A 25,165-nucleotide genomic window follows, 5' to 3' on the forward strand; every position below is an offset into this window, starting at 1 on the left:
GTTATAAACAAGAGAAAATTGTACCTTGAGACAGTAAATTTTTTGTACCTTGGGACTGTCCCAAGGTACAAGGCGTTGCTTTTCTCAACTATTTATTTAATATTATTATGTTTACTTTTGTTGTTATGTTTCTGTTGGCCGCGAAGAAAAAGAATGAAGTGAATAAAAATGTTAAATTTGTTAAAAAGGAAGTTTTTGAGAAGAAAAAAGTTGAAGTTAGTAGCTCTGAGGATGAAATTTCTGTGAGGATCTTAGAGACTGACGACTCATGTGATGAAGTTCGAGAGTAAAATAATTGTGTGGGATGCGGTGAAAATTATTTTACTACTGTACTTCGAGCACAGAAGACTGGATTCAATGCGTTACCTGTCGATTCTGGGTGCGCGAAGATTGCACCTTTTTCGAAAATTACTGTCAGAAATGCGGTATTAATTCTAAAAAAATTAGTAAGTACAGTAGTAATATTTGTGACCTATATTTGTAATGACTATTCTTTTTCTTAATACAAAAATGAGATTATCTTTGGTTTTCAATCATTTAAATGCCTTCTACAGAACACTTAAGCTTTATACTTACCTGCATTTCCAGCATATAAAACATTTTTGTTAACTGATAAAGCTAATATTGTTATAAAGGAAAAGACTTGGATAAACTATCCTTTTTTTTCATCTGGCGGAAGTTAAGATTTACAAAAACGTTAGGATTGTTCGTGTCCCAAGGTACAAACATTGATGTCCCGAGGTACAATCCATGATTGTACCTTGGGACAAATATCTGCAAGTAATTATTTGACACTTTCTCATAAATAAAATAGCATAGGGTCAAGTGTTGCACTATATATAGTGATATTATTAATTACTAATAGAAATATTCAATAGTCATAGCTAAAAATCAATTAGAACTTAAATTATGAAGGTTTAAAGAAAAGTGTCCCAAAGTAGAAGGATCTCCCCTATACCGGGTGGCTATAATTAAAATACTCCCATGCAATACTATCTAGAGAGATAATTAATTAGCAGCTCAAATGCAACCAAATCAGGAATGAGATATTTATGTCAAAAATTATTACCAAACTCGCTGTTGGTAACAATTTAGTTGCTTACAGCACCACCAAAAGGCGCTGCTGTAAGCAACGAAAAAATAGTTTCTTTTGTATAAGAACGTGTGTTGCAGCCAAGTTCTGTCTATAACAGTGGGCACAACTGTTAAACATTATAAGTTACAATGGCCATCACTTCGATGCATTTCTTTGAAACTATTTTATGAAAATAACAGCAATGCTGTAGCTGCACTTTGGAAATTTTGCCATTGTGAGAATTTAATTCGAGAATTATTGACTGTATAATCTCTCAGCAGAATAATCATTTGACTTAACGAAACTGGACGTCTGTACCTTCAATCCGGTCTAAGGTGAAAATTTATCATTTCACAAGTGATTGATTGAAGATGTTACCGTAGCTATTGTTGAGCTGCTATTGAATAATGTTGCAGGCTTCAATAGTGCAATGTCATGACGGTTGTGTTCTATGAATAATATAGGAAGTACTGAGAAATTTACTGCATTGTTGTCTGTATAAGATCAGCCATTCCAGTACTTGCTTCTCACCATCAGGAAACCTGACTGACTTATGTGTTGACCTTTCTTGCTAGAAGTAGGTGTGTTATGGCCTTGGAACGATGCTCCTTTTCATCTCATTGAGATAGTTAACACCAGTAACTGTTAAATTTTGGTCACAGAAGATCCTTTGATTTTTGGTAGATTACACTGCGCGCGTGTAAAGTTACAGTCTGGTGTGGATTCACAACAGCATTTATTCTTTAACTGTTTTCGAAGACGCTAGTCCCTACGGGTCTTTGATATTGCTCTGTGACAACCCAGGGATGCCAAGAGACACACGACACTTTTGTCGTACTTCAGTTGCAACAGCGACAATGCCTTCCTAGCACATGCAATATGGTAGCTCCATATTGCTGTACGCAGCGTCCTATAACATTTCACTGATAACAGAGTGATTAGACATGCCCTTTCCATTTCCTTGCCACTCGTTTACCGGATTTAATCTGGATTTTTGGTTACGGAGACTTTTTATTGTAGTTTTCAGTGTTGCAAATTTGACAGTGTTGAAAGGATCTTTCAGTGATCTTTATATACCCGTGAGAAGGATCACAGAGGATTCATTAGTCAGTTTTTGAACGCACTGTTTATGATCATTCAACAATATCCCGTGCATCGCTAAGATTTAATAAAATAAAATAAAATATTTGTTACTTGCAGCGCCAAAATTGTCACTCTAATGAGTTTTGTTACTAATTTTAATTATTAAAGTTTCCATTTGGACAAATTTTAATACCATATTTAGGTGTCTGAATGAATTAAAATAAGCTGATTATCATTGATATGCTTTCATTGTAGTTTCCAGTAAATACGTGAATTATTTTCTTAGTTTTTATTTTTTTTAAATAAAAGCAGGATTGCCTGTTTAATTAGGAAATATAAACTTTAAAGTGAAGGTAACCGTGTAGTAGTAGGTCGTCACGAAGTTATAAGGATGCTCTTAAAAACCTTATTGATCATAATAATCTTTATTTTATTTCTATCTCAGCCTCTTCAGAAATGATAAATTGAAACTATTTTTACTTTCCCGGCTGTTCTAACAGAGGAAAGGTATGGCGAACGGTGAAAAAATGACCCCCAAGATTTTTACTTTTTCGGACTTCAAACACCTTGAAACATAAAGAAATGGGGGGGGGGACTTCGGAGTAATTTCCGTATGTATGGTTGTTAGTATGTATGTATGTTTATGTATGTATGTACTGTACAGTACGTGTGTATAGGCATGTGTCTGTTTGTGTGCGGCGCGATTTTGTTCACTTTCTTTGAAGTTTAATAACTCCTGTGCTTTTTGTGAAAAATTTCTGAAATTTTGCAGATAGGTTTGTGTATTTGGGGGATTGATGCTATTATATTCTGGTGGTTAAAAGTCGAGGGGAGATAAAGGGAGTCGTATGTATCTCCAGAGGAGTAACATTTAAAGACGATTTTATTCGTTATTAGCATTTACAATTCTTCATAAAACCCATCCCTACCCTCAAAATTAAGCTCTTTGCCATTTTATAATAGTTAAAAATATAACAAGTTGCCGAAAAAATCAAGCAATTCATTGCTGGATTTTTAATAATTAACTACACATGAAATAAATATATTGATTACTACAGAGGAAATAGAAAAAAAAACGAGCTATTTATTGTGACATCGTCACAATGCCGAGCTGCAATTTTTAATCATATTTTAAATTGAGAGTATATATTTTAAATCTAATTAATTGTAGTAGTATCTTCCCTCTGTACATCAAACTTTTCTTGTTAACAATAGTGTCATGCCGTTTACCTATCTATCTACGTTCGATAGAAAATTTTTCAATTGAAATAACGTGACTTCCGGTTCAAACCGAAAGTTTGTATATAGTTATAATATCGAAATAATATAAGCACAATTATTATGCAGGTATGCTGGATGTATACACTTCGGCAATCTGTAATTCAACAAGCGCCCTTACGAGATTTTTCTGAAATGGGGTGTAACATTTCCGATTAAAAATCGTTCTCCATCCATGGTTTAGGTCGTTATTTATATTCGTATATGTAATCCCCGATAACTCTGCTTAAATGATTTATATTCTAAACCATATACGGTTGGCCTAGATGTTTTTCACTTATCATAAAAATAATTCCAAAATACAGTAATAATATAATTATGAAGCAAAATGTAAAAATATTCCGACTGACTGCTCGTTAGTCTACTCCAGAAAATTACTGTTTGATACGAACGTAACAATGGATATTACCTCTTGACGTTATGTAGTACCTGAATATGGACCAATGCTTTTAAAGACAATTTTACTTGAAGCAAGTCATAATTTAGTTAGGAAATAGCCGGAAGCTAATTAATATTGATGTGTTTTGAAGCAATTTAGTAAGTAGTGAATTTTCTAAATTACAAATTATGTTTTAAAGCCATTGTTTCTTTTGTTATTAGAATACAAAATGATTTAGTTTTTAATTTATCAAGTTGTGATTTTTTTTTTAAAGTAAGAAAGTACTTATTGGATTCTGAAAAACTTTTCTAGCATTTTTAGCGAAGTTTACACATTTTCAGAGCCTAAAATAATCTCGTTAACATAAATTTAACAATAAAAGAATATAGTAAGCAACTACTGTTTGAAATTAATAAACACAAAGCTTATTCTTGTGTAAATAATAATGTTTTAAAATCTTTAATTATTGGAATCTTATACAGAGAAATCAATCTAGAAATAATAGCATTTATTTTTGGTAGAAAGTTAAATTTAGTTTGAAAAATTTTCTTTTAATAGAGTTAACATAAACTTTTTATAAAAGAAAATAAAATTCATTCTTCTTATCATTTTAAACCAATATTCTTTAAATGTACAGATTGAAATCTTAAGAAAAGTTAATTATAATAATGAATATTTGCATTCATATACCAATTATCAATTGATCTTTTCAAGCGTAAATGACAGAATTACAAAATTGATGACTCTAATTGTAAATAATTTATGTCAAATCTGTCTGATAAAAAAATATAATTTTCGTTCTGTTGTAATGTTGGGTATTTGTTGCACTGTTTTATCATTATGACAAATGTAAGTAGTGAAAATGTACATGTATCTAATATATTCTTATAAAAAATTTCCTTAATTTACAATAAAAAAGCATTCCTTATCTGTCAATATTCTTTAATTATAACATCTCAGTAAATGCCAATATTAATTTTTAATTGTTTATCATTCGTTAGTGTTTAAAAGAATTAAGATTCCAAGTAAAAAAAATACTATAAAAAATTGCTGTTATCATTCTTTTTCTTGTATTTTTAGATTAATTTTAATATTAACCAGGATGAATTATGGATAACTTTACTTACAAAGAATGAAAATTTCTTATAAAAACAGCAAAAAATCCTGCCGAAAACTTTAATTCAATTTAATTAAAGAAATTATGAAATGAATTATTTATTTAGATTATTACATTTTGAATCAGTGAGGAACAATTATAAATAGTACATTAAACATTAATCAACGTAATTCCTAAACAGGAAAAATTAAATTGCAGAAAATACTGCTAATTTTTCTTACCATTTCTATCAGCCTATATGAGATAAATAAGACTTATAATAATCGACTTAACATTATAAATTTAACAAGAACATAAAAATGATAATAATTAATTATTAATAAATACTTATCATTTTTATTCATGATTGATTCACCCATCTTTAACTGCCCGCTTCTTATCTTTGTAGAAAACAAGAATATCCCACGCAACTGACATTTCATTGCTGTGAATGTGTCAATTCGTTAAAATCAAGTGAATCAATAATGAAAACGAACGATAAATCTTACGTCTGGAATAATACAGTATTTTTTAGTAGTATATATGAATTATTAAACACTGGTGGGTTCGCTTCTCTCAGACGAGCTGTCTACGTGGAGTTTTCGGGTTTTCTACACGTTTGTAAAAACTAAATAAGGGTCAGTATCACATAGAAAGTTCTTCCGGGAGGCATCACCCCTCGACACATTGCCCGCGAGTCGTGTTGTCGTATACAAACAAAAGCAACAACAAAACTCAGGAGAGTTTGTTTAGTTATGGCAACGCAACACTTTGGCGTTGAGAATGCCTTCCGGTAGGTCTTTTTAAGTGGTAAGGTCTTTTTTTTGGTGGGCCAAACTCAGGAGAGAGAGAATTTGTTAGTCTTTCTTTAATTAGGAAGTGAATAATTTACAGTATTTAAACATAGTTCAAAAGTCAATATTCTATTTTTGTTCTAGATTTTTATGATTACGTTAATATTAGACTCATACATAATCTTGAATATTTAATTAAAAGTAAAATTTTATTTCCTTTTATGTTATTCCGAAAAATAAATTCCAAATATTTAGCTTAAAAATTAATGGATTTCATGGATTTAACAGAATTCATTCGAAATGTAATAACATTATTTTCTGGTCAATTGTAAAATCTACAATGAGGAATTACAGTATATGGAAAATTTCTTGATAAATAATGTATTAAATATTTTCTAAACGATTAATGTTATACAGTTATTTACAAAGGAAAAAAGTAAAATGAATAATAATAATAATGAGACACTATTGAATTTAAATAGTAAAATTACATTGCTACATTATGTAGAAAAATACAGGGTGATTCATATAGACCAGAACTCAATTTTCTTATTATAAATCTTAATCGACTACATTGAAATCGATGAGATTTTCAGAAAACATACCTCCACTTATGTTGAACACATCGTATCACAGCAAGTATTGGAAGTGACCTCCGCCTTCTGTCAGGCACATATCAATGCGTTGCTGCATGTTTTTCATAACGCATCATGAATGTTTTCCAGTAATCTAAGACGTCAATCATTTAGGAGTTTATTACAGTACATTTTTTTTCTTTTTTAAGATAGATCCACATAAAGAATTACGGGCTGGTAAGATCGGGCGACCGTGGGGTCTACAGATTCTTGGAGATGACAAGGTCTTCAAAAAGCTGTGGATTGTCACTATTGACTCTTGTGACGTGACAAGTCGCTTCATCTTGCTGGAAGTAACCCTATGTTAGTACTTTATCATAAAATTTTGCAATAAATTCTGTGAAAATCCTCACATATGCAGCACAGAAAAGGGGACAGAGTTGTGCCTGCGGTTTTGGCACTCCATGTTTTCAACGCAAGTGGATGTACTGTACACTTTCTGAAAATCTTATCGATTTCTATTCATTCGTTTAAAATTTATAATAAAGAAAATTTAGGTTCGGGTTTATATGAATTATCTTTAATTCGTGGATAACAAAGTGGCTTATATTAATACTGTATTGAGAAAATTTAATGAGCTTTTGTCATTTTTCTATTGAATGTTTAAGTTAAACTTAAGAAACTAGGATGATTTTCTGCTTCAATACTTAATGCGACAAGTTTTAATTACATGAGAATTAAACTATTTTTATACTTTGAGAAATTTTATGACCTTTTATAAACTCACGGTTCATTTATTAACATGACATTACACGGTGTTTAATTTAAGCTATTTTTGTTGGTTTTAAAATATTAGAAATTTTTATTTTTAAAATTATAGGCTTATATATGCTTGATTTTTAGACACTTTTCATACATTTTTATCACGTACGTTATTAACTTGTATACATTATTTTACTTTTACTCACGTAGTTTAGAGACTTGTTTTTAGTTTAAAAAAATTATAATTAGTAATTTTGTTTGGAATTAAACAAGATAACTTTAGTTTTGTGTCATTAGTTCGTTAATTTAGTAGTTATAACAATTAAGTTTGTGACTTTTTCTAATCTCAAATTAGTAAAGTTTAGATTTTATACACCCTGATTTCAGTCATAAAACTTTAAAAAACATTTATAAATCACGTTTAAAAGAAAATACGGCTGAAAGAACATGCTAATTTTAATGCTATATATTATTTTATCACAACTATCATACAAAAATAACACTGATATTTATTTTGTCAATATTTACACATCTCCAATGGATTGGAATTTATTTCAGTTTTTATCTATTATTTTTAACAAATAATACACCTACCAGGTTTATAAAATAAATAAACGACCGGATTCTTAAATTATTTATAACATCAAAATAAATTTTTGTATGTTATTTACTTAGTTTTGTATTACGCTTCTTGTACGAAGATAAATTGTCTAGAGAAGTCATAATATTTTTATATTTCTATTACTTCAACACGTATCTATGAATTCTTTTCTTGATACATTGAATGAATATAACTGATTTAATTGTATAAAAATAATATCTGTTATTTCTGTTTGGAGTTTATATTCGAAATGGGAATTATTCAAGCCATTCTCGTAGAGTATCTTTTATAATAAAATAATTAATTATACGATTTATTATTTATAAATTATAAAATTTCAGAACAATTCAATTTTTCTTCTTACACTTGAAATTTTACTGCTCATAAACAAATATGATTATTCTAATTGAGTTAAGTAACGTTTNGTAAATGTTTTAAATGTGGTAGATGTTTACATCTTTAAACTAGTTAATAACCGAAAGGATTTTTATTGCGTAGTTTGGATCATTTAGGATTATTGTCAAAAATAATAAAGGACATTGTTTTAATACAGTATTTATAAAGGAAGTATGGCAAACACTACTTTGATTTCAAATTCAAACACTAACGTTTTTATGGATCTGGTTGTAGTATTAAGGAAAAAATTGATACCATAATATTCCTGTTAGAAAATTCAAAAATTAAACAATTATACATATATATTAAAATTAGTATCTTGATATTAATAAACAAGATACATTTAACATAGGAAAATGCATGAATTTGTCTGCTACATTTCGTTTCTCTACTTTCTATAAGGACATATTTCAAGAATTATTATTTTCTTTTTTTCACAAGGACTATTCAATTTCAAGCCAGACTTTCAGTAATGGCAATGTAACTGTGTGTTACATAGTTCCAATTGATGTTTATTTTTCTAGGTACTTGTCCACGCGCTGACACTTCTCCCATTGCTTTGGTAACGATGCTATGCCTGAAGAATAGAAGTCCGGTTTGTGTCAGTACCTCACCATGACGAACCCTGAATCGGGTGAATCGCTTGTCTCCCAAAAGTGTCTTTCAAAGGGCCAAACAGATAATCAGGATACCGGATTATTCAAAATTTTTCAACTAAATCCGTTGATCACCTCCAACGTGTCATTGCAAAAACGATGGTGGTAATATCAACTTTGGAAGGAGTGTATTAGAGACATAAACATAAAATGAGGATTCTATTTAACTTTGTTTTATATTACATTATAGTGTTGAATATATGTGTTTGTAGGCTGAAGATTATATATAAATTTAAGAAAGAACTTATTTATTTAGATTCTTTTGTAGTCACTTTTTTGAAGTAAACAATTTCATCATTTACACTCCATTTTACACACTATTGATTTTTATATCAATAGAGAGTGAAATTTTAGCAAGTTCATTTACAGTTTAACAGTGCTTGAAATGTTGATATTTTCTAATCCATTCACTTTAATTTAATTTTATAATTGAAATGTATTTTTATCTTTTCTTCATATTAACTTCAGTTATAAAAACGATCTAATAGCGTCAACAGTCTTGGATAAAACTGAACTTTCTAGGTACAAAAAATGCAAAATTAATTGGGCAAAGAGGGAAGAAATGCACAGCAAGGTTTGTCAACGGAGAAAGAACAAATACAATCTTGATTCTTTGTATAGGGTTTATTTCTGTCTCAATTGTCTATTTTCAAAAGAAAAAGAAAGACACTTCAGTTAGGGGACGATGCTTGCTGAGTATCCACCGGGCAGTCTTACAGAACTTTTGAAAACGTTCCCTAAGGTCTCTCTGAAAATTTATTGAACATGTGAAGCCAGCGATAAAGAAAAAAGTAATTTTGTTACTCGTTGGCTTTGCCACACTATAAAAATTTATGTACACTGAATTAGCATCAGCTAATATAATTCTTTTTCAGCTATATGGATACGATCCACAAATTGTAATATCTTGATGTAGAGCTGCAACTATTCTATGAAAAAGCTGTAGATTAATGAATGGCTTTTCATGTATGCTAATGTCTCAATTTGAAGTAGTTGCTCTAATAACATGTTTACAATAAAGCTACATTCGTTGGTAATATAAACAATGCTTTTAAAACAAGATGATGGCCAATAAACAGATGAATTTTTTATGTATATTTTGCTGTCAGTGATATACTAAAAGAAAGAAAAAGAAATCAGAATCACCTGATGAAGTTGCTGAGATTTATGCAGCTGAAGTTAGTATGATTCAATTAGCAGTAATTACTATTGCTATTGGGAAAATTTAGTAATTACACCACGAAAGAAGCGAAAAGAACTATACAAGAATCTTCCTTAGATTCTTACTTAGAGAAAAAAAGTTAAATGGAAAAGATACAGATGATAAACGTAATGATGTAATAGCGTGATAAAAGTAAAAAGATAAAAATGATTAAAGTCAACGTAAAAAAAATGTCGGAGACAAACGAATTTACTTTAATATATCTCAAGTACTCTAACAAATATCAGTACTTTCATAAATCAAGAAGACCGGCTTTGTTTTCTTTTGCAATGAAGCAGTCATTGAAAATAGATTCGGTACTTAAATAATGAGATATGAGTCCACGAAATCTGTAGTAGTGTCCAGCAAGAGGATGTAACATATTGTTTCCAAAATGCATAACACTTTGCAATTAAATCATCTTTAAATATATCATTAATAAAAAAAAAAACAAAGTATTACGTGAGGGCTTGTATTTTACAACAGAAAAATAACTAATTCGAATTTTGAAATAATTATAACGTTACAGTTTATAAAATAGATTTCACAAAAGAAAAATATAGAAAATTACTAATGTCATTTCTTTATTTTAGAACAGTTGCAAATCAATTAATATTAGGAGAAGGTGTTGCAGCTGAAGCTTACGACAACGTAACAATATATTTTAGCGATATTGTTGGTTTTACTGCACTTTCTGCACAGAGTACACCAATGCAGGTAATTTAATAAATCATAAATTGTTTCTATAAAATGTAACTGTTTCTCAATTTCTACAATGTAATTTTTGCATTTCACAAGTAATATTTTTTTCAAATTATATATATTGATTAGAATATAATAAATATATTTTCCTATATAATAAACTTCAATTTCTACATCAAATTTAAAAATTTTCAGGTTGTTGACTTTCTCAACGATCTTTATACTTGTTTTGATTCGATTATAGAGAATTATGATGTATATAAGGTATGACCGTAAATAAATTACTACCTTTAAGTAGTAATTGTAATTATAATATATAAAATAAATTATTATGTATTGAATATTTATATGATATAGGTAGAAACAATAGGAGATGCTTATATGGTAGTTTCTGGCCTTCCAACGAAGAATGGAAACAAACATGTTCGTGAAATTGCCAGGATGTCCTTAGCTTTATTGAATACAGTGAAAACCTTTCCTATAAAACATATACCAGAAGAAAAATTAAAACTAAGAATTGGAATTCATACAGGTGATGAAAATTTCTAATTGAATTTCTTCTAATTAGTACAATTTTTAGATTAAAAAAACAAAATTAAATTTAGTTCTTATTATCATATTTTTCTTTCAAAGTTTGTTTAAACACACTTAAGATATATATCATAAATCAGTTTTTTGAAATGAACTTAAATAAAAATTGAAAATTATATTATTTATGTCATTGTACAGTGAGGGTATTCAGATTGCTCAGAGTCTCATGCTTTTAAGATTCTCAGATAAGCACAAATACATTGATTCTCGATTTTAGTTTAGTACATTGGAATCCTAGAGTTTGTATTCTCAAATCAAAGGTTATATCCGCAAATATAATCAAGATCATAGAGTTTGTAAATCCCTTATCACACGATACCCGATAAAACATTATATAAACTTGTACAAATGGAGGATCTTTGCGAGTCCATGCTTGCTTAGGTTCAAACATAACCTTAAAACTGTCATTCACTGTATAGATTCAATTAGGTTATTTCGCGTATGATAAAGTTTATAACTTCAATTTTCAATTATGAAACCTTCGCAGTGTCTTTTAATAATAGGGAAACTTTGGATGGCTCCAGAATTACTTCGAAAATCAAAACCTCCTCCTCAAGGCACTCAGAAAGGAGATGTATATTCCTTTGCTGTCGTCGCGCACGAAATAGTGATGAGACAAGGTCCTTTCTATCTAGGTACGGTAGAACTGAGCCCGAAAGGTATGTTGAAGCTTTGTTTACCTAAAACATTATTTTAATTAAGTTTAAAATTTTATCATAATAAAACTTGTCAGATAACTTTTTTAAACTGATTTTAATTGATAAATATTTTATAATTAATATTAATTTTAAAGAATTAAATTTGAAATTACTGTATCCCTGTGCATAGCTTCACAATAACAAAATAAAGCTCCAAAAAGGGCGACAGCCCATATCGTTCATTGCCTTTAGTCCTGTAACTTGGTAATCCGGCATTCCTCTGCGCAAAAAATGGCCAGATTAGCAATATTCTACTGTATTCCAATTTGTTTAATAGGCAATTATTTCCTCTCACTTAACACTTTACAAAACATTATTTATTATATGGCGGTTAAAAAGAAAGAAAATTTATTTATCACATCTTTTAACTTCAAAGCTATTCGTTTCCTTTGGTGCAAAATGACAGATTTGTTTTCCATCTTACTCTCATAACACAAATATCATTATCGACGTTATCACTGCATCATATACAATAGAGCAAGGGTGGCCAACTTTTTTGAGCTCTTGTGCCACATAGAAAGCATACTTAGCTTTAAGGATATTTATGCGTGCCATTCGAATAATGATATTTAAGTAAATTAAACGAATATTTGAAATTTAGAATAAATGTATAAAACGTTTTTTGAAAAAAAGGATGATTGTAAAAGACAGATTATAAATAGAAAACGTATGATACGTTACGTGCCACAGGTTCGCCATCCCTTCAATAGACACTATAGTCCGTTACTCGCAGGTCTGTCACGTCCTGTAATCCGACATTACAGGGCAGCGCACATGAAATTTTCGTGTTACTACTACTTGTCGATATGTGCCACAGAGATTTTGATGTACTGTACAGTACATGTATACAATCAGTTGCTAGTTGTTTATAGCACGTGCGGTGAGCAAAACAGTCACATTCGTGAGTAATTCGGTAAATTATCCTGTGAGCCAAGTGCGTTTTTTTACTGTGCAGTTCGTACATGCATACAAAATTCAGTAATCCGACAATCTGCTGTAATCCGACACCTGCCGATTCGATATATGTCGGATTACAGAAACTCTACTGTACTCCTTCGACTCTATATAGAAGAGATCTATAAGAACTAGAAGCAGTTTGACAATAAAACAGTTTGTTAGCCTATGTGTAGTCTACTTACTTCTTGACACGTTGTCTTCACTATTTCTCCTCTTCTTCCTACCAGTGGCCGAGTGGGTCACTGAACACTGAACACGAGTGAATTGCGGGTTCGCACCGACCAAAGGACATTTGTCGGGTTTTCTTCACTTCTNTTTCATAAATATTCGTATAATAATTGAATTTAAAATAAAATTGCTTTATATGTTTGTTGAATAATGTAAGTAAAATATTCTATTATGTTTTTCAATTTATTCAAAATAAATTGGTTAATATTTACGACATTCTTATTGAAAAAAAAATGATAGAAAATTGGTAAATTATAATATGAGCGATGGTTTTCTTTATGTAGTTTCTCAATGAGAATAATTAAAAGAAATAAAAAACCACAGACGTGTCTTTCATATTCAATTCATTCACGAAGACATTGCAATTAAAAAATGAACTTTATGTCGCTTACTTTATATCATTAGTTGTTCCACCATTAATAAATGGCTTCAAGATAATTATAATGTAATTTAAAAATTCTTTTTCTGTTTGCAAACAGGTGTCGTATAATTTCGTCAATGTTTTGCCACTCTTCTTTAACTGCCCAAAATTTTATAGGTTATTGTATAGCACTAAATGATGCCTTTCTCCATAGTTTGCAAATGCTTTTCTTGTTCCATAAGTACTTAATAGATTCTTGAATTATAATTTAATATGCAGTTTTATAATATGCATTATGAACGTCGGATAATTAAATTATTAATAATTTTCAGGTCCTTGTGCTGCTGGAATTGTTGGATTAAAAATGCCAAGGTATTGTTTATTTGGTGACACGGTCAATACAGCATCCAGAATGGAATCAACAGGCTTACGTGAGTTTTATAAACAGAAATAAATTATAAAATTTCAGAACAATTCAATTTTTCTTCTTACACTTGAAATTTTACTGCTCATAAACAAATATGATTATTCTAATTGAGTTAAGTAACGTTTTACGTAATGATCCATCGAAATATTCTGTTTAAAATTGCTGGCACTTTTTCTTTTAAATACACAAGTTGTTCCTCTCGAACATCCCTAGTTTTAACTGTTCTGTAAAATCCATTTTTTTCAGATATGTGATAAAATGTGTTGGAGAATGTTGGTCATTATATTGGAATATTTAAATTTAGCTTAATCTCGAGGGACCAAGAAATGGGGCTCCAGCCATCTGCTGGGGCCCCATTTCTTGATTCCTCGACACTTGACATATGTACGAAGGTCTCTCATGCCTGGCACTATTGTAGCATACACACAATCCTTGACATACCTACAAAGAACTTATTTCTTTGTAGGCATGTCAAGGATCGCGTGTATGCTACGAAAGTGCCAGGCATGAGAGACTTTCGTACATGAATCAAGGATGACATTAACAGCATGGCTTCTAAAATGCTGGCTCGGACTTGAGCTAAAATCAAGTACAGACCGGATATCGTACATGCTACGTCAAGAGCATATGGGGGAATACACTGATTTATGTAGCAACTAACTTTTTCAGATGCACTTTTTATAATCATTGTCTACAACACTATACTCACGTTTCGTTTCTCAATAAATCCACAAAACTAGGGGCGTTTGAGGGGAACATCCTGTATTAAAAACTGATATTAATCAGAAATATAATAATAATTAAACAAAAATACTTATAATTAGATATTCGTGTACTATTATTATTAATATAATTTTATTTTAAAACTTATAATTTATTTTTATTTGATTATTATACAATGTATATAAATATTAATTATATAATTGAAAATTATAGTTTAAAAGTTTTATGCTTATATATTTATATAGTAAGACGAAAAGTAAAACTGGAAGTCAAAGTTTATAAAAAGGCCGAATTCATCGAACTGAAAAAGTGTATTGTATATTGAAACCATTACGAATACATCAGAGAAATATATGTACTGTTATGTAGTATACAAATTCTATATCTGTATTTAATTGTGTAAACTATAAAAATAAATAATTTTAATGTACAGTTAATGATTTCTTAATATTTTTATATAAATTTTCAAATTTTTTAAATTAAAATACAGTTTTTTTTAATGATTAAAACTTTGAAAATATGACAAGAATTTATAGAAATTGAAGAACAACCTTCGAGACCTCTTTGAAGGCTTGTTTTTCCGGAATTTCTATAAGTTTTTTCGATATTATCCTGATGTTTAAACATTTTAGGAATTTTTATAGTTTTGTTCTAGAATTTTATTATTCTATAATTTTCAAAGAGTCTATTTTAGGATCATTCAAGAAAGTATGCTGTTGTAGATTTAATTAAGGTGCCATTACCTACTATTGAAGGTTACAGTCCAATTTTCTGTAATTAAGGTGAGAAATATTAATTGAAAAGTATAGAAATCATTTATAGATATAACATGACTTTATTAATACACGAATTATTATACATTATTATTATTACTGATATGAATTTAATGGGAAAAAGTGTTATGTAAATGTATCGCTCGCCTGCTTCAACTTCATTACACGATGATTTTTTTAAAAATAATTATTGGAAGTGACCTCCGCCTTCTGTCAGGCACATATCAATGCGTTGCTGCATGTTTTTCATAAAGTTTCCAGTAAATACGTGAATTATTTTCTTAGTTTTTATTTTTTTTAAATAAAAGCAGGATTGCCTGTTTAATTAGGAAATATAAACTTTAAAGGAAATTTTTCATAGCATGAATTTATCGCTTCTAATAATTGAAATATATTTAATTATTATACATAATTTTATTTTACGAGTGAAGATTTTCTAATAAATTATTTAACTTATATTAAACTATTATCTTCGTTTAAAATAATTTAATTTTTTTTTCTTGTGCAGAGAGTTCAATTTTGTTTAATATTGTCTTGTATTGTTATAAGTTTTTTTCTTTCGAATCGAAAAGAAAAATTCTCTAGATCATATTGAACAGTCTTCCAATGAAAGGCACAAGCTGCAGTGAGAATTGTCCACTCACTGAGGTAGAAGAAATTTTTTTCCATCATCTAATTGTGAACAGACCTTGGACGATCATTCTCTGATCTAAACGGTTTCAGTTTTGATTGAATGAAGTGATTAAACTAGCTTTTTATATGTTAGTTTCTTTCAAGTGTGTATCACATTCTTTCTTCTCTCCAAATAGCCAATAAGTCGTAACCAGTCCTTTCCCCTGTTAACAAGCACAATACAATTTTTAGTACAGTATAAGTTATAAAATACTTAAAAATCTCTTTTATCTTACCTTCATTTCAATTTCTCCTCGTAACTGTATATCAAAACATCCGAAAGAATCCAAAATTTCTTTAGTTTTTGAACTAACGTGAATATTTAAAGCTGAAAATTTTAAATATTTTTCTGAGAAATTAAATTGAAATTTAACAGGATATCTTCTTACAAGTAATCATTATAGATGTGTATACTTTAAAATTATCTATAAAATAACATTTTATATTGAATTTTTATGCCTTTCTTTAAAGATTTTTAAAAAATAAAATATAGTAGCCCCTCGTTATATCGCACTTTTTCTTTGTCTCCCGACAAGCGCGAAATAACGAAGGGGCTACTATATTAATAAATATTATATATTTATACGATAACCAGTGGCAAGATAGTTATGTATATAACTAGGTTACACACACATTATTTAAAATATATTTCTGCCTAATGATACAATTTTATGTACATAAATAAAAGAAAAATAACAGCGTAAAGATTCAAAGACTAGAGTTTTAACTAGAGTTGAGGTGGAGCAGGAAAGAAGTGATCCCTGCACAGAAGAGGCGATCCAAGAACAAAACAATCCTCGTCAATTGCTTTGTTTTTGTGTTTTGTTCGTTTTTTTTGCGCCTATTTTCCCGTAGGCGCACGCTATGCTATTTTTATTTTTGACCCCTAAGGCCTAAATTCCATTAGACAGGCTCAGTCGCATGAGAGCACGGGCATTGTCAGTTTAACCTCTCTGTATATCGAAAAACCCATAAATCTTTATTTTCACTCTATTTAAATGGACCTTCATTACACTTTTTTCCATTTTCTATTATTTGAGACGACGAATCCAAAAGTTTAATCAAAATCGAGCGAACAGATTTCAAGAACGAAAACAATTCTGTAAGCCTCATAGAAGAGGCTCCGTCTCAATAATAAACCTTAAATATTTTGAAATGTATGAACATAGTCTATATTAAATTGTAAACATTTTATACTAGAGGCATATTTTAAAAATAAAACACGAATTGAAGACAAAAATATAGCAACAATTGATGTTAAAAATTATAGCAAAATTTAAATAAAAAGTTGTGTAAATTAACATACGTAACCCGGTCGATTCCATTCTAGAAGCAGTATTAACAGTATCTCCAAATAAGCAATATCTAGGCATTTTCAGACCCACGACACCTGCAGCACAAGGTCCTAATAAAAATTAAATAAAATGTCATTATAAACAATTTATTTTCGAAATTCCGTTCAAAATTATTTAAGTATAATCTTTTAAACTTCTGTATCTTCAAATTACCAAATGATCTATATATATTGCAATATGTTTTATAAGATAATTTTTACTTTAAGAAAAAGAAACTATATTATAAATCTGTAGGAATTGATTTCAATTTGGCTTTCACACGTGCAGAAGAGTCACAAAAAAGGTTCTGAGGATGGCGAATCCTCAGAACCTTGTTGTGATTCTTCTGCAACAAAGTTCTGAGGATTCGACATCCTCAGAATCTTGTTGCAGAAATTTTTGAATATTACTGATATCCAAAAATCTGTTTAGAACATCTGCATATTATAATTTATGATTCATAAAATCACGAGTAAAGTTCTTAAAACATATCTCAATTAACTGAATTTCGGCCATTATTATAAAACAATTTTTAAAGATTAGTTTGATCTTCCAAACATTGTATTTGATAAAAGAAAATACTTACCACTATGTATACCACTTCTTAATTTTAATTGTTCTTGTGGTTTATGTCGTATACTAAACGTTTTTACAGCATTTAATAACGCTAATGACATTTTGGCAATTTCTCTAGCATGAAGGAGTCCATTTTTTACAGGCAAACCGGAAACAACCATATACGCATCCCCTATTGTTTCGACCTGAAATAAATTCCGTACATATTTGTAATTTATTAAATCAAATTAATTATATTAAAATCGTACATAAAATTTCTTTAAAAAATTATTTTATATCACCCTGATGTTAATGTTAATTAATTAAATTAGAAAGTTTCGAAACTTTCATAACACATGGCATTTTCTGAAGCAGGTATTAACATGACTTAACAACAAATTAACGCTAATTAAGTCCCGGTAATCCCAAGTTGCACTTTTAACCCAGTAATCAATAAAACAACTATAAAAGAGGCATACGACACAAAATGTTTAATAAATTACTAAAGATACAAACACGGTGAATACTAAACAAAGACATATATTCTGAAGTAATTCATCATTAAATAATGAAACTAATTATTTTTATATTTATTAATATTAAAGATTAATTAAATGACAGAACTTTATCTCGCTAATTTCACATTTAAAGAAGCGAATTCTATTTCAATAATATAAAAAATTCTAATCTAATCATAAAGTACGATTACTTTCAGTCTACTAAATCATCTTTATCTCTATTTCTACTACTAATTTACTACGCTCTTGCTGGTTCCAAGAGGGCCAAATTTTAGTAATTTTTCAGTATCTACATTTTGTTGTATGTCTATATTACTACTATCCACTCTATAATTCTTGAATAAACATTTATCAATCCTTAGAAATCAGTTTGAATAATTTCAAGCACTAACTTACAAGAATATTCTTCTGACCTTATTCCTAAAAATCTTGCGTATTTAGTTATTTTGTTTATATAGAAGAAACTTTTATCGATCTCCGATAACACCACATTTCAAAAGGATCTACGATATTTTATCTTACATTCTATTTTACTGCTAGTGCTTACAAACATACTATGCAGTAGTAAACATAACTATATTCACTATACAAGTTTTGTTTTCGTTGACAGCTGTTTATAGATTCGTTTTTCTCTGTAAAGGCTTTCTATTTGTCGACAAATAATATATTAGCAATAGAACAATTAATAATACGCCTATTTATTATCGATTGTAAGCACACAAATCTTCTTAATCTATTTATTATCTATCTCTGAATATAAGAGAAGAAATTATTTGTGTGTCTACATAATTATACTTTTGATTTTTTTCAGCATCTAAATACACTTCTTGAATACTTTTCCCTCAAAAATTACATAGTTTTTTTTATTTCTTACTGCAGATAAGTTTAGAATTATCTGCACAATATTTAAGTTTCGTAACAGAGAAGCAGGAAATATAAATTTCAAAAACTTTTGTTAAACAGGACTTATCATAAATATGTCTTTGCCTCAAGTAAATTTCATTTTTCACATAGAGATGTGCTTCAATATATATAATACTTTTTAAACTCTATATATTTCAGAAAATAATTAATTGGGATATATGTGTGTATATATATATATATATTTATTTTATAGTAATACATATAGGCCCTATATATATTACTATAAACAAGATATTCTGAAAGACTATCAAATAGAAATGCGTCCTAAAATCTCATTTAAATGAAACTTTTCTCTTTATAAATAAAAACAAAGGATAATAAATTGCATCAGATTATAATTTTATTCTAAACCATTTAAGATAAAGTATAATGACACTTTTATTACTTAAGATCTAGAAATAAAAGAAATGATTAATTTTTATTAATTTCAGCACGTAAAATAAATCAACAGCAAGAAAAACTATTGAAATAGAAAGGAATATAAAGAATCTAAAATTACTTTTAGGATAAAAATTCGCTGGAAAGTATAAAATGTTGCATTTTTCAATCAAATTGTCATCACTAGCGAATTTGTTTCTTTGCATAAAAGTTTTCTCAGTTTCCATTTCAATTTCGAAAGTAAAGCCAAAGAAAACTTTAAAAACTTGGAAAAATTGATGGATAAACGAATATATTTTTTGACATTTTTATAATATATATTTCTAATAATGCGTAAAATAAAATTTTGAAACTTTCAAAAACTATTTCTTTCTGAATTTTGTATTTCTTTAAATTAAAATAATTATGAACAGTGTACGAAATTTTCACAATTTATTAACAGATAAATTGAAACAATTTCGTATTAAACTTTCATTTTGTGGAGGAAGATAAATTTTATTTTAAAAATAAAACTATATATCTCGTTAGAAAAGGAAAATATTTAATAATTTTATAGGATTTAAATTAAATTAAATTTTCGTATTCGAATTTTATTTATTTATTTTTAAAAGTAAATAGAAGGACAATTGTTATCTAACCCCGAAACAAATTAACAAATATACATAAAACAAATACAACAATAACATAAAATGAAAAACTTAATTTTTAAATAATATATTTAAATTGAAAATAATAATTTTAATTGTATAAAATTAAAAAAAAAAATTATTTTCTTACTTTGTATACATCAAAACTCTCGATGATAGAATCGAAACACGTGTAGAGATCGTTTAGAAAATCAACTACCTGTAACCATTTACAAATTATTTATTAATTTCTTTAAAATTATTACTTTATAGCTTTCATTTTTATTCTATTTAATAATTTTAATAGATTATAAAAACGATTAAAAATGATTATTTTTCGCATCATCCGCAATTTTGTATAGTTGACAATTAATAAATCATACCTGCATTGGAGTGCTTTGAGCTGATAAAGCTGTAAATCCTACAATATCACTAAAATATATCGTTACACTATCATATGCTTCGGCAGTTACTGATTCTCCTTTTATAAGTTGACTGGCCACAGATCTATAGAGAATATACGAGATTAATAATATAAATTTTCATAAATTCATTCAATAAGAAACAAAGTTAGTTCTCTTACATACTTTGGCAAAAGTTGATACAAGAGATCTTCGGCTTTCCTTTTCTCTTCCAGATAATCTGAAGTTCTTTCTTCCACTAATGCTTCTAGATTATTTGCATATTGTTCCATTCGTGAAAGTAAATTATCCAATATGTTACTACGTTCATTTTCTCTATAATTAAACAAACATTTTTTTTTACTTAATTACACGAATGAATAATTAGTTTCGATATTCAGGAAACACCTGAAGTTATTTCTTTTTATTTAAAAAAAGGTCCCAAAAATCAGTTAACCGAAATGTATGTTTTAAAGGCGGTTAAATTCAGTTTAAAATACGCTGCGTTAAGTGAATTTTGGGCCAGCCTTTTCCTGTGTATTACTTTTTATAATTAACTTATTGTTAAATTTAACACGAAATTTTAATTTCATACGTTCAACATAACTCTCATTAATTCTGTTAAAAAATAAATAATAATAATTTATTAATTTTTCTCTTTTTTAAGAATAAATATACAGAATTCAACTTTAGACTATTCTATATCAATAATTCGATGATTGTTATTTGTTTGTGGTATGTCTCAAAGGGATAAATATGTTTAACTTTTTGTATACATGAGTAATTTATGACGACAGAAATTCCCGAATGGAATTCTTGATTTCTTATTGCTTTTGTACTCAATAGTATTAGTTCATCTCTTATTATATATAAGGTATAGCAATGTTTGTGTTTATATCTCATGTCTGCTGAAAGAAAGAAAAAAAAACACTCCACAAAGAAAAGGGTCGTGAATTTTTTAGATTCTACAAAACAAAACGTTATAAGATGGTCGTTATCATCCTCATTACGAATTCTATAAATAAGATTAGAAAAAACTAATATGAGAATAATAAGACATCTTTATTCATTTTACTTTCCCGGCTCTTATCTTATGTAAAACAGGAAAAGTATGGCAAAGGATCAAAAAATGATTCCCCACCCCAAATTTTTAGATTTTTGGACTCAGCGAAAGTTTCTTCCGTATGTATGGATGTTAATGTGTGTGGAGGGAACGATTTTGTTCATCCTGTTTGATGCTTAATAACTTCTGTGTTTTTTGTCGAAAATTTTTGAAATTTTGCAATGAGGTTTTTGTATTAGGGAATTGATGCTGTGGTTATACGTCGACTGGGCGAGGAAATAAATGGGAGTCGTGTGTCGTATCTCGAGCAGGATCGGTCTTAATCACGATTTTACTTGTTATTAGCATTTACAATTTTTTTTTTTTTTTATAAAACCCGTCCTTCCCTCAAAATTAAGCTTTTTGACATTTTATAGTAATTAAAAATAAAATAGCATTACATAGTGCTACACGTAGTTTTAAACGTTGCCGGGAAAGTAAAATGAATAAAGGTATCTTTGTACTCGCAGAGTAGTTTTAAAAATATGTTAATTTTACAATTTCATCATTGATGTAATCAGGTCCACAAAGAAAGGAAGAGGAAAAATGATCAAACATAGCTGAAACCATTCATGAAAATTTTCGAAGTTTCGACTTTGACTCGAACTATGGCCTTTTTAGAGCAGCAAGTTAATGGGTCTACTAACTGGAACATTCAGAAATTGGTATTATTATAATCATTTAAGAAGTATTGGAATAGTTAGAATTGTTTTTATATATAAATGTATTCTTTCCATCTACCTTTTAGATTCGTAAAATTAATATATATATTTTGTAAACATTAAAAATATAATTTAAATAATACAAAAACACGATTAAATGGTAAAAATTAAAAATCTATAATCAAATGATTAAAAATTAGATAGCTTTAATATAATTTCGCTATTCAAATACAGTACTTTAATTTTATAAATAAAATTATTAACGGAGAGTGCAATTATATATAACAGTAAATAAATGACTTCATCTCATTATCATATAGGAAAATTTCCTACCTAAGTCGAAGCTAGAGCTCCTAGTTCCTAAATACAATTTAAAAAGATTGCTTAAATATTATAGCAGAGGCTGTTTTAAGCATAACTGTAATGCCTAGGATACTATGCTTAACAACCACCATGTCGATAATTGGTATTGATCCAATACTTGAAATCCAGTACTAGATAGGTTCATAGACATTACACAAATCAAATATCGTGTGGTACGTGCTTTACATTATATAAATGTCTTACGAGTTCACACTCAGAAATTTTTGTCTACTTAACCCAAATTTCTATTNACTTTGACACGAACTATGGCCTTTTTAGAGCAGCAAGTTAATGGGTCTACTAACTGGAACATTCAGAAATTGGTATTATTATAATCATTTAAGAAGTATTGGAATAGTTAGAATTGTTTTTATATATAAATGTATTCTTTCCATCTACCTTTTAGATTCGTAAAATTAATATATATATTTTGTAAACATTAAAAATATAATTTAAATAATACAAAAACACGATTAAATGGTAAAAATTAAAAATCTATAATCAAATGATTAAAAATTAGATAGCTTTAATATAATTTCACTATTCAAATACAGTACTTTAATTTTATAAATAAAATTATTAACGGAGAGTGCAATTATATATAACAGTAAATAAATGACTTCATCTCATTATCATATAGGAAAATTTCCTACCTAAGTCGAAGCTAGAGCTCCTAGTTCCTAAATACAATTTAAAAAGATTGCTTAAATATTATAGCAGAGGCTGTTTTAAGCATAACTGTAATGCCTAGGATACTATGCTTAACAACCACCATGTCGATAATTGGTATTGATCCAATACTTGAAATCCAGTACTAGATAGGTTCATAGACATTACACAAATCAAATATCGTGTGGTACGTGCTTTACATTATATAAATGTCTTACGAGTTCACACTCAGAAATTTTTGTCTACTTAACCCAAATTTCTATTATATATCAGTCGATTTTACTCTTATAACAGGGAGAATTATAATTTCTTTAGTTTATAATTTATACTATGTTATCTGAAATGCAAAAACGAAATTTTTTTTAAACAAACATTGTTCTCAAATATCAATATCGTCTAATTCACACATTCATAATCGTACGGAATCAACAGCAACCTTTAATACTTTTCAGTCTCTACCAGTGATATCTTTGATGCCCTTTTCACTCCTAAAATATGAGTAGGAATACAATTTCTAACGAAAAATTATTTATTGTGACATGGTCACAATGCCAGGCTGCAATTTTTAATCATATTTTTAATTTATCTGTAAATTTTCGTCAGATGGAGATTATTTTTTAATAAAATTGAAGACAGTCTGCCCAAAAAGGACCACCATTTATTATTTCTGTGTTCCAGACAATACACATTCTTGGCAACTGACCTTTTAGGCTACTTGTTGCCAGAAGTTTAAAAAGTCCTTTTAAAAAACACAAAATATATATCCAATTAAAATTACAAATAATTTCTAAAAAGGAACTGGTGATATTCTGACGTCTTTCTTGCATCCATCATACCTTCGTTTGGGGTGATATTGCTTTTATCTACTAAAAAGAAGCGCTGGAAAATTTAATTTATTTAACTTAAAATATATGCTCTCCACCTCATATTAGTAGTGGCTTGCCCCTGTACATCATACTTTTCTTTTAACAATAGAGTCGTGCTGGTCATCTATTTAACAACATTCAGGGGAAAACGTTTGCATTGAAATAAGATGACTTTCGGTTTGTATCGGACGTTCGTATATAATTAATCGGGACCTCCTGCTCTTAAGGTTTTCATATCTGGTTCTTTTTATCAAGATTAAGGAAAAACGGACGGACGGACGACCGTGACAATTTATAGGTCTAAAATTTTTTCAAATTGCAGAAGGTTTAACAGAATTTTGAAAGAATCTTTGAAAAATTGAATAGTAACTAGAAGTTTCATGATGTTTAGAGAAAATGTTTATTCTTAAATAAGACAATAGGTAACACTGAATAATTTTCTTACATAATACGAAAATAAAACACACAAAAAGATTCCGTAAGAGTTATATTCACGAATTAAAACAGTATGAATTTTAATAAAATTCTGTAATGTACACACCATGTTAAAAACAAACGAATAAATTTACTTATTGGTTTAGTTAGATATTTAAAAAATATAGATTTTCATTAGTTATCTCTACATATAAATAAAGAAAAGGATATTGATAAGTCTTTGTTATTCTTTATCTGATTCTATTGACATTAACAGAAATTCTGAGGAAATCTTGGTTAAGTCTAATTGTCTGTTTTATATATA

At 28.6% G+C, this 25,165-nt stretch overlaps 3 protein-coding genes across 5 annotated transcripts in view; 2 read left to right on the plus strand and 1 right to left on the minus strand.

The window, feature by feature from the left end:
- Positions 1-14,979, plus strand: part of LOC111621680 (atrial natriuretic peptide receptor 2-like) — a 141,795-nt gene extending 126,816 nt beyond the window's left edge. For all 3 annotated transcript variants that reach the window (XM_023363888.1, XM_023363896.1, XM_023363905.1), the window contains one exon: positions 14,829-14,979. The gene's annotated coding sequence lies outside the window, so the exon portion shown is untranslated. The remainder of the gene's footprint in view (positions 1-14,828) is intronic.
- On the plus strand, positions 10,485-13,887 carry LOC111621699 (atrial natriuretic peptide receptor 1-like; the record flags this gene model as incomplete). Its single annotated transcript, XM_023363917.1, has 4 exons — positions 10,485-10,613; positions 10,794-10,862; positions 10,956-11,130; positions 13,766-13,887. Coding segments are annotated over 4 exons (495 nt in total), but the record flags the coding sequence as incomplete, so codon positions are not given.
- An 853-nt stretch (positions 14,980-15,832) lies between the features above and the next one.
- Positions 15,833-25,165, minus strand: part of LOC111621704 (atrial natriuretic peptide receptor 1-like) — a 195,087-nt gene continuing 185,754 nt past the window's right edge. Inside the window, exons 16-22 of the mRNA XM_023363930.1 lie at positions 20,951-21,100; positions 20,747-20,870; positions 20,515-20,583; positions 17,949-18,123; positions 17,335-17,433; positions 16,265-16,356; positions 15,833-16,192 (exon numbers count right to left, since the gene is read on the minus strand). Coding sequence (XP_023219698.1) covers positions 16,112-16,192; positions 16,265-16,356; positions 17,335-17,433; positions 17,949-18,123; positions 20,515-20,583; positions 20,747-20,870; positions 20,951-21,100 — 790 coding nt within the window. The 3' untranslated portion in view covers positions 15,833-16,111. The remainder of the gene's footprint in view (positions 16,193-16,264; positions 16,357-17,334; positions 17,434-17,948; positions 18,124-20,514; positions 20,584-20,746; positions 20,871-20,950; positions 21,101-25,165) is intronic.

This window comes from Centruroides sculpturatus, unplaced genomic scaffold (genome assembly GCF_000671375.1).
Source record: "Centruroides sculpturatus isolate CEXI.00-Female unplaced genomic scaffold, Cexi_2.0 scaffold35, whole genome shotgun sequence".
Classification (NCBI taxonomy): Eukaryota; Metazoa; Arthropoda; class Arachnida; order Scorpiones; family Buthidae; genus Centruroides; species Centruroides sculpturatus.